Source organism: Telopea speciosissima, chromosome 3 (genome assembly GCF_018873765.1).
Source record: "Telopea speciosissima isolate NSW1024214 ecotype Mountain lineage chromosome 3, Tspe_v1, whole genome shotgun sequence".
Lineage (NCBI taxonomy): Eukaryota > Viridiplantae > Streptophyta > Magnoliopsida > Proteales > Proteaceae > Telopea > Telopea speciosissima.
In genome coordinates, this window is record NC_057918.1 from 24,247,882 (window position 1) to 24,262,788 (window position 14,907).

A 14,907-nucleotide genomic window follows, 5' to 3' on the forward strand; every position below is an offset into this window, starting at 1 on the left:
TTAATGAGATATTAAATGAAAAAAAAAAATGTTTCAAATCAGATGGTGAAAGACTGATAATTTCTGGATATCTTGGCTGGAATGCTTGATAAAAAAATCACAGATGTGGCTAGTGATGTTTGTTAACTCTATATCTTGTAATGTACAAACATATACTACTAAGCTTCAAGTTTTTCATCCATGGACACAAGTTGCAAGCCTTCCTCTTCTTCTGTAGTTGCGGTTGGTTTGTTTGTCAACATGTTTGATGGAATCAAAATTTCTGATTGATCGTCTTTAGGGATGAGAAATATCAAACCCAATGTTGCAATTCTCAGTAAGTTCCTAATGAGAAGTGCAAGCCACAGGTTAGTGAAATCTGTCCTTGTTACGTGCAACACATGAAGAACCAGGCCACCACCCCACTTGTTTGTGAGGCCGCCAAAACTGTCGATGCACATCAAGAGGGCGAAGAATGTCCCTTCGATCCCTACAGGGCAAAGCCTTGTGCTAAGCACCATCATTGGCATCCACCTTATCCTTGATATGATTCTAGATACACATTCCTCTGTGATTACAAAGAAATAGTCAGGGATCCCAAGTTTTAGATTCCACCGGAGGACGAAGATGAGGTCGAGCATGCCGGAGGTGCCATAGAGAAGTTGGGCAAAGAAGAGCAGGTTTCTGAAGGGAAAGTCTTTCAAAAGCTTGTGGTAGATTAAGACCCCTACAATGGAGGCCATTGCACCAATTGCATATATCACTCCAACAAACTCCTGCATCGATCATCAAGTAAAATCTTGGTAAAAATTAAGACCCCTCTTGGGTTCAGTTTTCGGGTAAATATAAACTACCTGACCCCTACTATTATTGGCAACATTTATGCTTGTGTTTGGATGTAGAGAAAGAAAGAAAGACCTGAGAGAAATGAGGGCCAGCTTTTGCTTGGGTAAACCAATAGAACTGTCCTTCAGAAGTGCTGATACTGACGGCCAAAGACAGATACATATAAAGAGTAGGTTTCCACACTTTAGGGCACTTAATGGCTTTGTACATGTCAATCATCGCTCCCCCTACTTTCTCTGTCGCCTACAAGACACAAAACACAACCGCAGATTTTGGACTAAATCCAGGTTCAACATGAACCGCTGATTTAATAAATTTATGGCAATAGATTGCTGTATGGTTGTGTAGCGCCTGCATCAGCGTGGGGCCAATGAAAGGACATGCAGGGGCATCAACGTAAATGCCATTTTTTTTTTTGGGGAGGGGGGGGTGGGGGTTGGGTTGGGAGGGGAGGGTGGTACTTTCGACTGTGAGTTCTTATCTCTCCAAGCAGTTTATTACTAAAGATTACAAGGTTGTGGGCTCAAGGTAATCCATCAATGTTTATAGATGGGAACCATAACTGGCCCACCATGGTTTTAGAACTCGGATTGGTCAATTTGACTCAGAATTGACCTGAACTGATTCTGCTGGACAAGTCAGGCCGAGTCCAGCCGACTCGGACCTATTCCAGATTGGTTCAGGTCAATCTCGGGTCGATATTAAAATAGAATCAGATCGATCGGAATTCGAGCTTTTAAACCTTGCTGGTCACTCAAGTACTTGGACTTTGGATTAGACCCCATGATGACCAAAGTGCCCTTCTTAGGTTTGAAGGAAGAAAAGAAGGCATACATAATTACCAAAGTACCCTTCTGAGGTTTGACGGAAGAAAAGAAGGCAAACCCTAACAAATTAGTAGCCAAATATACCTTCTTCTGCTCACAAGGGATTTTATTTCTGGATTCATAAATGAAGAAACCCAGTGCCACCAGTAGTACAGCAGGCATTGCTAGAATTCCCAATGATTCCTTCCAAAAATCACAAACAAACACATACAATGATACCCAATTCAAGTAACATGGATCAGTCTAAGATAAATAATTCACAATTTTGAAAAAAAAAACACAAAGAAAGCAAACCTGAGCCCCCAAGTGATGAACAGACAAGCCACTTGTGGAATACCCAATCAAGGCACCAACAGATGAGCAGAACATACAGAGACTCTGCATATCCGGCGCTAATCCCGGAATCTCTTTACTATTCCTTGCAATACAAGCATCAATCATCACATCGGCGATTGATACTCCGGCAGAAACCCCAATGAGGCATAGCAATGCCATGAGAACAGATAATTTAGCAGAAACAGCAACAGTAAGTGCTGAAGCAAACCCAAGAATACCAGCAATGATGAAGTAAGGTCGGCGTTGGTAACCTCTGATAGGGAAGACATCTGTGAGTAATCCCCAAATGGGTTTCATCAACCATGGAATGTAATAAAGTCCAATAAAGAGTTGAACTGCTGAGGGTTGTACCCTTTGAACATCTTTCCAATAGTAATCTGAGACAACCCTGAAGAATGCACCTGAGAAACCTTGGCTTACACCATAGACTAAGACAACTCCAATCACAAAAGTTGTGTTGAGTTCTTTGCATAACATATTGAGCCATTGAAAGGGTTCATGGATAATGTTGAGGAATCTGGTAGTTGCAGCTTCTGGATGGTTTTGATCAGGCAGAGGATCAGAGAAATGATGATGATGATAGAACTTCTCTGATGATGTATCTTTGGTGAGTGGTTTGGTTTCTGAGGAATCCATTTTTTGTGTTTAACACAGATCTAACTAGCTAGGTTTGAGAGCTTAAACAAAAGCTTTCTTCATCATTTCCCAAATAATGGAGATGGTAAAGAAAAGAAAAGATTTGACAAGTCAACGTTTTGTTAATTTTTTTGGAATAAAGATTTGAAGTTTCCCTCCTTAAAGAATGGAAGAAGCATTTTTCTATTACAGAGCTTACGCATGCCTCCTTTGTTTACTACAATTAAAAAGAGCTACTTGAGGTGGTCATCTCTCAAATCCAACCAAATGCAGCAGGACTATTTCATTCATATCTGGTGGAGTGAAGAACTGGTTCAAGCTCTCTCTCCCTCTCTGTGTTAATGGGACAAATCAAGATTAGACTGTATGTGCATGTGTGCACGTGTGTGTTAATTAAAGACCTAAAAATAATAATATATGTTAAGGGAGAATGTTCTCTGTGTTGGGGGCGTAGGCTGCGCTCAGACATATGGGGTGGGCGCAATGACTACCTTGCCCCCCCTGAGTGGCAGGCCCATGTGTCTAGGCGCAGCCTGCACTGCGGCACAGAGAACATGAGCCCATATTTTAATTTCCATGTTAATCAAAATTAAGAGCAGGTCATATTTTTCCTACAAGATTTTTTTTTTGTATATTTCTCAATGCTAGTGCTTTTTCTTTCTTAAATAATGTTATTCTCTCACACTTTCTATGAGAAACAAAATCCATAAAAAGCTCTATTTGTTTAAATAGAATATTTTGCAAGAATTATCTATAAGAAAAAGTTTTCTTCGACCGTGGCTGAAGGAAAAATACATCCAGGTCATAAATGCTGTGGATCCCTTTAGTATGAAGTTAATAATACCCCTACCGTTCAATGTGGGAGAAGGAAATCTATTGCTTCCTATCTTTAAAGCAAAAGGATACTGAGGAATGGTTTTTGGTGTAGGAGTCCACATAACCAAGCTATGGTTAAGTGTCTCCTTTTGCCATGTGGTAGATCTGAGTGAACTGAAATTTTATGGGTAATAGACCATAAAGTCCCTCGCTCACATGTTAAATTTCAAACCAAGCAAAGTTGACCATGAAAAACAAATCATTGAAAAATATAGGAATTTGGCTTGGGGTGCATGGAAGTACATGGAAGGATATGACATTACACATAAGAGTTAATTAAGGGCTTCAAATGGTCGGCTCGGTCTAGTTTCAATCAATTCTTCAGTTTTTTTTTTAACGTATAAAGTCAGACCAAGATCACAAAAATCAAATCAAAGCCGATAACTATTAGTCTGGACTCAGTGTTTCATATATAAATAAATATTGAAATTTATCAATTTTTTCCCCCCCAAACTGTCGGTTTCAATATCTTATGGTTAAAAATAAAAAAAATTACTGAACAGGTGGGGAGTTGGGTCGGTTCAATAGGATATGATTTTTGACACTCCTAGGATAATGATTATAAAAAGTGATTAAAATAGTGGTGTTAGGGTTACTCATACAATTGCACCCACAGAAGACACCAAAACCCCCAACAAATAGCTGGATTCTTTGAACATGGATCATGTACGTGTTGGTGAACGTATATCTCAGAACCAATCACATGTTTATTTTGTTTTCATAAATACCCCTCATCCCCTTGTAAATGACAAAATAGGACAGATGGTTGCCTCTTACATGTATGTGCAGAGGAACCGAACTCGATTCTTTTCCTTAATCAGTCATGCCCAAATATGAATTATGCTTCTTTGTCATGGATAATTAGAAAAAAGAAAAAGAAAGAAAAGAAAGACCAATAGTAGAGGAAGCACAAATTTTCAACAAAGATGATTTTTTTTTGAGCAAATATATATATTTTTCCATTGAAAGGAATGAGGCATTTTTCCAATCCTTGATCTAATTGGATTCAGTCTTACTTTGATTCATTCCTAATCTGATTTATATACAACCCTAGAACAATGTCAAGTTGGAGCAGATTTGGTCAGATATGATATGACCTAAGCTTGATCAAATTACATCAGGTTAATATTAATCACTCAATTATCTAGGCAGGTTGGGTGATGAATTAGGCCTCATTGGTCTTGTCTTTGGTTGGAAGATCAAAGTAAAAAGTTGACAAGCAGTAGTATAGTACAAAGTTGAAAGCTTCATCACCTACTTTAAGCACCAAACATACCCATCAACAATAGGGGCCAGCAATAAAAATCATACTCCTAATCATGAGGTTGAGAAAGAAAATCAAAAGGGAACAGAACTCTTTATTCTTTCATTATATTGCCCATATAACAGTTACAACATTATACATATTCTGCACTTATTGTAAGATACATTCCTCTACAACCCCCCCCCCCTTTCCATCTTAAAATTTTCAGACTGTTACATACAGGCCTTGTGTGAACTAAAAGTATAAGATTATGGATCCGGTGTGAAATCAAATTCTGATACAATCAACAAGGCAAATCCAACAGGATCAAGCACCCAGAATACACAGCAATGATAAATTCCACCTTGTAGTAATCTCTCCCATCATTTCCTTCAGCAGGAGCCTCTAGACCTCTAAGATACAAAAACAATGACAGGATGTTCACTTTCTTCAGCATGTAGGACAGTAAACCAGTTGGGAAACACCCTTAAACTTGAAAGTTGAAACAACCTTTCCTTGTTAATTTAAGTACTAGATTGGGGAAAATCTACAAAAAAATCCTCCTGGACACATCACTGAATGCAAAATCACCAAGGCATCAATGAACTGAGTTGGTCATTCCTTGGATAACAGTCTCCTCTACCTTCTCACGTCACTTGGTGAATGTTACAGCAAAACACAAGTTTTCTTTAAAAAGAGCCTGATATTGGGCCAGCCTTTCTCCCAACCTATACACTGCGTGTCACTTCCGTCTCCTTTCCCGTCCATTATGTTCAGCCTGATTCTTAGTGATCCATAATCTAGTTATTCTCGTGAAAGTATCAGAGAATTTTTCACACCCCACACTGGGACCAGCACTTCTTCAATCCCCTACATGTGTGTCCTGTTTTGTGAGACGAGGAACTTCACTAATCTGTCAGTTGAAAAAATATGGAGACTTCAGAACTTCTCTCAAATCGAAATTGCCTGTGTCTGGAAGGGGAGGAAATGACAATGTTGGATATGATGTCTGGAAGCTTTCTAGCAACTGAGAACAGTTAGAAACGGATTTGGAATCAGTAAAAAAAAAAAAAAAAGTGTCTTGGGTCATTGGTGGCCACAAAACACAAATACGCTTCAACTCAGACACGTTTATCATGCTAATGAAAACTAAATTGGAAAATGCTTACTTTCTCAAGTACAGGCATGCTGTAAAGCTCAACAAATTTTTCCCTGAGGATCTGATTCATTTTGTCCACATCACATGCATGTGTCCAGAAGGAGTCATGAACTCCTGCAACAGATTTTTGTGGAGGTAAGGGATTCTTATTCTGTTAAGTGTTGTATTAGGTTTTTTAAGCAGAAGATTACAAAGCAGGATGGAACATGTGTATGTGTGGGCGGCTATAGTTTCCTTTCTTCTATGAGAGGGTAGAATCTATGAGCCTAAAAATCTTCTCTACCACTGTTATTAGGGGTTTATTTTAAGACATTACAAGTGCGATATTACAAAATGACAAGGCATTACAAGTGCGATAGTACAAAATGATAAGGCATTACAAGTGTGATAGTACGAATCACAAGGATGGGAGGAAATAGAATTGCCAAAAACTCCAGGAGAAAATTGTATTGGTCCAGTACCAGGGGAGCCATTTGTGTAATTTATCCAATCCAAGTAATGGAAGAGGGGAAAAAGAAAAAGACTACCAGTAGCAAAGTTTCAACCAAAATAAAAAAGTTAATAAAGAAAAATCAAAGAAACAATACAGAAACACCGAAGATTTTTTTTTAATTTTGTTTCTTTAAAAAAAAGAAAAAGAAAAAGTAATCCTCAGTGTTTCTGTATTGTTTCTTTAAAGGGCGTACATCGTGCATTGGGTACACCCTTTAAAGAAATAATACAGAAACACTGAGGATTACTTAAAAAAAAAAGGGACAAAATTAAAAAATCAATAAGGAAAAATGAAAGCAATAAGCAGATAGAGATGTCAATGATTGTGGTGCAAAAGAGAAAATATGCACATCTTCTATCCATCAATTTGAAAGAAAGAACTGAGGATTTCTTAATTTAGTTATTTGTTTACTTCTAGAGACCCATGATCTATGATGATGTACTTTTGTCCCTATGAGTTCTCATTAGAGGTGTTTATGGCGCTTGGTGATATAGATTGGCAAAGACAAACCTACAAAATGTAAGCCAGCATCTTTGCAGGCAATAGCTGTCATCATCATGTGTGAACCATCAAGAGAGTGTACAAAATTTGGAGGAAATGCAGTCCGTTGTCTTTTTGCGTCGACCTGAAGTTGAGAAGATAGTTCCATCAATAGATAGTTTCTTTACTCTGTTTCCAGGTAAACGAGAAAGGAATATTTCCAAGTAAACTTTTTTTATACTGATTTTTTACCTTATAAATTTCCTTTAATGTGGGTTTACTTGGAAAAAGATCATCTCAAGGAAAGAAAAAGCAAATGATAGAAACAATATCAAGAACCTACCATATCACCCTCCCGCTGCAAAGCCAGAACCTGAAGCGAAGTTCTTATCTGCAGCCATATCACAGAATGGTGAATAGTTAGTACTTCAAGTAACCACAGACAAGATTGAACATAGGAGGCAATTCAATTCAATGTTGGGAAGATTTACCAGCAGAAAAATTTACAGCACTCTTGACAGCTACATCATCGTTAGGCTTGAGGATTTAAAGTGAGAGTGGATAATGCACACCATTACAGAACATTTTTGTGGAATAAGTTCATCAAGTAAAATTATTTCTTTTGACATTGAACAATCAGCTTTATCGGATAAGTCATAGATGCTAAGGCTTGGGCTTTCTTGGACAAATCTGGTGTACTGAAAATTCATTTGTCATTGTTTTTGTTGGGTGATGGTTCGTTTTCATATAATTCTGGATTGGAAGCATAGTTTTCAATGCGTTGCCTAGGCAGGCTCTTTCTTAGGTCCAAGGCGACAACACATCTTGTTGACACTTCACAAGTTCACGTTGATTCACATTTATTTTTTGCTTTTTGATGAATATATTTATATGTTGAAATAGGCTGCTTACCCGATTGGGGTAAGTAGTCCTAGTTAGATTAGGATTAGTCCTACTAGTCCTAGCAGATTAGGATTAGTCCTAGTCAAGTTAGGAGTAGTACTAGTCAGATTATGATTCTCTTCTTTTATTTTTTCCCTTTGTTTTATTGTTCTTCCCTCAGCCGAGTCCTATTCTGGCATTCCTAGTTGTATTAGGAATTCCTAATAGGATTAGGACTGAGGCAATATTCCTATTTGTACTTTGATTAATTGTACTTCAATTCTATATAAATAAAGGGCCTTGGTGATCGGTTAAGATCATCCAAGCATTCTCTAAATTCTCTCTTCTCACATGGTATCAGAGCAGGTCTCTTTGACCTAACCTGGTTCCTACCCCTCCCCCCTTCCATCGTTCTCTTTTCCATTTTTTTTTCACTCGATATCCATTCCCCTCCCCTCCCACTCGAATTTCTTCACCTTTTTTTTTTGTTTTTTCTCTCCAATTAGGGCAGATCTAATGAGGTGATCTGTGAGATAGATGCTGCCCTAATTTATCACCTCACCAATTGATGAATTAAGAAGGTTTTGGTTCAATAGCTGCTGCCCATACTTCTGCGATATTTTTTGGAGTTCTCCCCTGCTGAAGACCAATTTCTCCTTGCCATTAAAGCTGGTTTTCTTGGAATCCATCACTGCAGGCTTTCTGGACAGCTGCTGTCTCTGTTTCTCTTCCCACCATTGAGGCATATCTCCACATCGATCTCTTTTCCAGGTTTTTTTTGACATAAACCTGCTATTTCTCGATCTGGTTTTTTTTCTCCTCTGTGTGGGCTGCTGTTTGAACACATCTGCATCAAATTTCAAGGCTGTCTCTACAGTATTGTATCACTATTTGAAGACCCCTAAATCCAAATCGATATTTCTCCTCTAGGTTTTTTTTCAAACCCTACCTATTGAACTTTGGATTTAGGGCTGCTTGTTGCTGCCAGTGTGTTGTCTACAATATGGGGGACTCAGAAGTGACCACGGCCAACTCTGGAGTTGATTCTCAGCCGCGGACAGAATTCCTCCCTTATGCTGCATCTATTAAACTTGATGGATCTAATTACCTCATCTGGGCCAGATCTCTCTCCTTGACTGTGGCTGGTAGGGGGCTTAGTGAGCATCTTCATGGCACCACCAAACAACCTGCTGAAGAAGGTGCTGCCCGTACTAAATGGGCTGCCAACGATGCTATGGTGATGTCATTTGTTTTAAATTCTATGACCACTGATCTATCCAGTCAATATCTCCTCCTTGACACTGCTATTCAGATATGGACTGCTGTCAAGGGAACTTATGATCGATCAGGAAGTGGTGCTCAGGTGTATGAAATCAGGAAGACACTCCAAAACATTACTCAGAAGGAGATGTCTGTTACTAAATACTATGCTGCCCTCAAGTGTTTATGGCAGCAATTGGATTATTATGCTAGGTTTCAACCTACTACTACTACTGATATTACTGCCTATTATTCTTATGTTGATCAGTTTTGGGTCTCTGATTTCCTAGCTGGACTCAATGAGGATTATGACCTTATCCGGGTGCAAGTCCTTGGTCGGGTTCCTTTCCCCACTCTAGAGGAGACTTTTTCTTATGTTCATAGTGAAGAGACACGAAGGGCTGCCATGATGCTTACACCCAAAGTTGAGAGATCAGCCTTACAGACTGCTGGCTCCACCCCTGTTACTTCTTCTGACAGTGTTGCTGCTACTACCACCAAAGAGCTTGTGAAGTGTGAGCATTGTCACAAACCATATCACACTAAGGCTCAATGTTGGAAATTACATGGGAAGCCAGCTGATTTTGAGGCCAAACGTGGTCGTGCTAAGTCTAAAACCAAAGCCAATCGCACTGAAAGTGTAGCTCCAACTCCCACTGCTGACATCGGTTTCTCCTAGGACGAACTCCAGGCTCTACGTCGTATGTTGAACACATCCGCTACCTCTACTACATCTGCTGCCAATTCAGGTTCCTTCTTTGCCCGTACAGGTATTTCCTTTGCTGGTCATTGTGCATCAATAGTTTCCACTCCATGGATCATAGACTCCGGTGCTACTGATCACATGACAAGTTCTTCCAGCCTTTTTAATACATATTCACTTGCTTCTGGTAAGGATAAAGTCAAAATTGCTGATGGGTCCCTCTCCTCCATATCAGGGAAAGGATCCATTGGTTGTTCTCCTTCTCTTACCCTGTCATCTGTGTTGCATATTCCCAAATTTACAACTAACCTTCCTTCCATTAGCAGTCTCACTAAATCCCTGAATTGTAAAGTGACTTTTTTTCCCACTCACTGCGTTTTTCAGGAACTGGACTCGGGGAAGACGATTGGATCGGGTAAAGTGCATGGCGGATTGTACCTGCTTGATGGCGATCCTACACCTACCCAGGCTTTACCATTGGCATCTTTCTCTTCTGAATTACATAAATGGCACTCTAGGCTAGGCCATCCCCCTTTAGGTACTTTATCACATTTATTTCCAGCATTAGTTAAAGACTGTAATAAGGAAGACTTTTTTTGTGAGCCTTGTGTCTTGGCTAAACAAACACGTTCAATTTATCCTATTTCTAATAATAGATCCTCTTCCTTATTTCATGTTGTTCATACTGATGTGTGGGGTCCTAGTAGGAAAGCTTCCCTGTCTGGACATCGGTGGTATGTCACTTTTATTGACTGCTATTCTAGGTTCACTTGGGTATACCTTATGCACACAAAAAATGAAGTTTTTTTCACGTTTTCAACACTTTCATTAGTTGGTTAAAACCCAATATAATGCCACTCTTCAAATTTTGAGGAGTGACAATGGGAAAGAGTATACGAAAGGTTAGTTCCAAAAATACCTTGCTGCCCATGGAATTCTCCATCAGACCAGCTGTGTCGACACTCCAGCCCAAAATGGTGTGGCTGAGAGGAAAAACCGTCACCTCTTGGAGGTAGCTAGGGCTCTTCTGTTTGCTCGCAATGTCCCTTCCCTTTATTGGGGGGATGCTGTCCTTACTGCAGCCTATTTAATTAATAGGCTGCCCAGTCGTGTTCTTCTTTCCCAAGCCCCTATTGAGCTATTATGTGGCTCTTCTTCCTTTATAGTCCCACCTAAGGTGTTTGGCTGCGTTTGTTACGCCAGGGATACAAGGTCCCCTGGTAAACTTGACCCATGTAGTCTCTGCTGCATTTTATTGGGATACTCTGCTACTCAGAAGGGGTACAAATGTTATTACCCACCATCCCGCAGGACTTTTATCAGCATGGATGTTGTTTTTCATGAAAACGTTCCATATTTTATGTCCCTACCTCTTCAGGGGGAGAGTGTTAGTGAAGATGTGCTGACTATTGACTCTCCACCTCCACTTCAGTCTGGTTACAATGAGTCTGAACCAGTTCGGCCTGCCCCTAATACTCAGGGGGAGAGGTTCCTATACAGGGGGAGACTATTTCTATTCAGGGGGAGCAATCTACCCCTGTCCAGACTCCTATCCAAAGGACTATTAGTGAATTTCAGAGGAGGATTGATGCTAGTAACATGAAGACCTATGCAAGGAAACATAAGCAGGTTCAATCAACTGTTGCTCCAATACCCATCCAATTGCCGAACCTGGATCCAAAACCTGCCTCTCCACTTGGTAATGTTCCTTCTCCTGAGTTACCTATTGCTCTTCGTAAAGGGGTCAGGACTTGCACTCAGCATCCCATATCTCATGTTGTTTCTTATGACTCTCTTTCCCCATCCTTTCGTGCTTTTGTTTCCTCTTTTTCTTCTGTTCGTATTCCTAACAATTGGCAGGAAGCTCTATCAGATGGAAAGTGGAACGCAGCTATGATGGAAGAAATGGAAGCCTTGAAGAAAAATAACACATGGGAGCTTGTGGTTCTTCCACCTGGGAAGAAAACTTTTGGATGTAAATGGGTATTTGTGGTGAAACAGAAGGTGGATGGCACTGTGGATAGGTATAAGGCACGACTCGTGGCCAAGGGGTTCACTCAAACATACGACATTGATTACCAGGAAACTTTTGCACCTGTTGCAAAGTTAAATACTGTTCGTGTGTTATTATCTTGTGTAGTCAACCTTGGATGGGATTTGCAGCAACTAGATGTAAAAAATGCCTTCCTAAATGGAACACTAGATGAGGAGGTGTATATGGACATTCCACCTGGGTTCTCTTGCGACGGAAACCAAGGAAAAGTGTGTAGGCTGAAGCGTGCACTTTATGGGCTGAAGCAGTCACCTCGAGCATGGTTTGGCCGGTTCCACAAGGCCATGATTTCTGTGGGCTATAAGCAGAGTAATGCTGATCACACACTCTTTATAAAGAGGGCTGGTGAAAAACTCACTGTTCTTATAGTCTACGTTGATGATATAGTGGTTACCGGCAATGATGGTTATGAGATCAGACGGTTGAAGACCTTCCTTGGACAAGAATTTGAGATTAAAGATCTAGGAAAACTACGATACTTTCTTGGGATTGAAGTGGCCAGATCTTCTAAAGGCATTTTTCTCTCCCAGAGGAAGTATGTCCTAGACTTATTGGCTGAGACCGGGTTGCTGGGCTGTCGTCCTTCAGATACTCCTATGGATCCTATTGTTCGACTCAAGGAGAAAGAGGGTGAGCCTGTTGATAAAGACCGGTACCAAAGACTTGTAGGGAAGCTGATTTATCTTTCACACACTCGTCCTGACATTGCTATCGCCGTGAGTACTGTGAGCCAGTTTATGCATGATCCCTACTCTTCTCATATGGAGGCTGTTCTTCGTATCTTACACTATTTGAAGTCAACTCCTGGAAAAGGAATTCTTTTGCCTACGCATGGTCATCTACAGACAGAAGCATACACTGATGCTGATTGGGCTGGTTCTGCAGATCGCAAGTCTATTTCTGGGTATTGCTCCTTTGTAGGTGGAAATCTTGTCACATGGCGTAGCAAGAAGCAAAATGTTGTTTCTCGTTCTAGTGCTGAAGCTGAGTTTCGAGATATAGCACAGGGTATTTGTGAGTTACTTTGGCTTATAGGGTTGCTACAAGATCTTGGTGTTCCTATTCGTCTTCCTATGATGTTGTACTGTGACAACAAGGCTGCAATCAGCATAACACACAATCCTGTACAGCATGATCGTACCAAGCATGTTGAGGTGGATCGGCATTTAATCAAAGAGAAGTTAGAAGATGGGCTGATTTGTATTCCCTTTGTGACATCTGCGGATCAACTTGCTGATATCTTCACCAAGGGATTGTTTAGAAAATTGTTTCATCCCAATCTAGTCAAGTTGGGCATGATCGACATCTTTGCTCCAACTTGAGGGGGAGTGTTGAAATAGGCTGCTTACCCGATTGGGGTAAGTAGTCCTAGTTAGATTAGGTTTAGTCCTACTAGTCCTAGCAGATTAGGATTAGTCCTAGTCAAGTTAGGAGTAGTACTAGTCAGATTATGATTCTCTTCTTTTATTTTTTCCCTTTGTTTTATTGTTCTTCCCTCACCGAGTCCTATTTCGGCATTCCTAGTTGTATTAGGAATTCCTAATAGGATTAGGACTGAGGCAATATTCCTATTTGTACTTTGATTAATTGTACTTCAATTCTATATAAATAAAGGGCCTTGGTGATCAGTTAAGATCATCCAAGCATTCTCTAAATTCTCTCTTCTCACATTATATTATATCTTATGCTTTGTTTATTATATGTTGGTTCTCATATTAGGTCATTACTACCATATCATATTGCATTGATATGGCTTCAATGTTGCATATTGTAGGGCCGTATAGGCAAACCCAAGAGGGGGGTGAATTGGGAAGTGCATAATAAAATCTCAACTTCAAAATTTCTTTTAAAACCCTCAGCTGTTTGCTATTCAAATCTCCAAACAATTGTTAGTTAAACATAATAAAACAAACAATGGAGATAAAATACAAAAATTGAGACAACACACATAAGATTTTATAGTGGTTCGGCACAGTCTTACCACCATCCTACATCCACTCCCAAAACTGTTGCCGGCTTGGAATTAATAATCTCCGTTTAAAGGAGGGAGCGACACCTAAACACACAATCTCCGTTTAAAGAGGGGGGCGTGACACCTTAACCAACAATATCTGTTTAAAGGTGGTACTGACATCTAAACATACTCTCCTTGCAGAGTAGGAGAAATACTCAACCAAGGATTAGGGCCTCAAAATCCTTCTCCAACATAATCACTAAAAATATTTACAATGGCTTAAAGGCCAAAACATAAGTTACCTCTTTACAGGCAAATATGCAAGTTTAAGCACATGTGTTGATCCCCTTTGCTCAGTAGCTCATACTAAATAGCTGATTTGATTTGCAAATTCAAGCTCTTTGAATCTCAGCCTCTTTGCTCAATAGCTCATTAGATTTGCAAGTTGAAGCACACGGGTGGCGGAATATTTCACAATGTTGGCCTGACAGAGTTTCCACGTATTTGCCCAAAATCTCTCCGTTGAAACTCAAGTCTTTCCATTATTTATATATTTCAATAGTAAAAAAACTAGCCGTCATTGCTTCAAACAGATCTATTTTTTGAACTCTGGTCGACCGCTTATAGAGCCAGTTAGCCACCACCAATAGACTGCGAAGAACACCTATCGGACATTGTCCGGACAATCTGCCGGTTAACCAACCTTGCATCCGTATGCATAAGGGTGCTCTCGGTAACCATCGTTTACCAGTCATCCGCTCTTAAGCACACCGGTCCTCTGCTCTACTCAGAGCCAATCGGCTACCAGTGCAATAAATAGCCTTTTCACATATTTAAGCATATCACTTGGGCATATTTTCTAGTAGGTTCTTATACCTTGCCAAGTAAACCAATATAAGGTCCATTCAGGTTACTATAGGGCTAAGTCAATGATACTGATAGATGCTAACCATTTAGGTCCAGTTTGACTTAGTCAGTATACACTATGAGCCACCTATCTTAGGTTTTCCAGATTAAGTCCATAGGTGATTGGCTGAGCTTGAGTACTTGGGATCATTACATCTTAGAATCATCTAGATATTACAAGATGAAATAAAACACCAAGGTGTAAAGTATCGGTATTGCAAATTGTATTGGTGGGGTGATTTTAAGAGACGTATCGTATCGTATCGTATTGTAT

The 14,907-nt window shown here is 39.9% G+C and overlaps 2 protein-coding genes across 4 annotated transcripts in view; both read right to left on the reverse strand.

The window, feature by feature from the left end:
- Positions 1 to 69: 69 nt before the first annotated feature.
- Positions 70 to 2,651, reverse strand: LOC122656573 (probable folate-biopterin transporter 6). The gene is made up of 4 exons (XM_043851152.1): positions 1,947 to 2,651; positions 1,737 to 1,835; positions 898 to 1,068; positions 70 to 755 (listed from the first exon to the last, which is right to left on the reverse strand). The coding sequence occupies exons 1-4, from the start codon at positions 2,622 to 2,624 to the stop codon at positions 159 to 161; spliced, it is 1,545 nt and encodes a 514-aa protein (XP_043707087.1). The 5' UTR covers positions 2,625 to 2,651; the 3' UTR covers positions 70 to 158.
- A 2,585-nt stretch (positions 2,652 to 5,236) lies between these two features.
- Positions 5,237 to 14,907, reverse strand: part of LOC122655637 (DNA-directed RNA polymerase 3, chloroplastic-like) — a 44,164-nt gene continuing 34,493 nt past the window's right edge. For 2 of the 3 annotated variants that reach the window (XM_043849889.1, XM_043849888.1), the window contains exons 16-19: positions 7,219 to 7,266; positions 6,906 to 7,020; positions 5,913 to 6,016; positions 5,237 to 5,770 (exon numbers count right to left, since the gene is read on the reverse strand). In XM_043849889.1, the coding sequence (XP_043705824.1) occupies positions 5,660 to 5,770; positions 5,913 to 6,016; positions 6,906 to 7,020; positions 7,219 to 7,266 (378 nt within the window). In that variant the 3' untranslated portion in view covers positions 5,237 to 5,659. Of the gene's footprint in view, positions 5,771 to 5,912; positions 6,017 to 6,905; positions 7,021 to 7,218; positions 7,267 to 14,907 lie in introns of those variants that run through there. The other variant, XR_006331992.1, reaches the window with a different exon arrangement.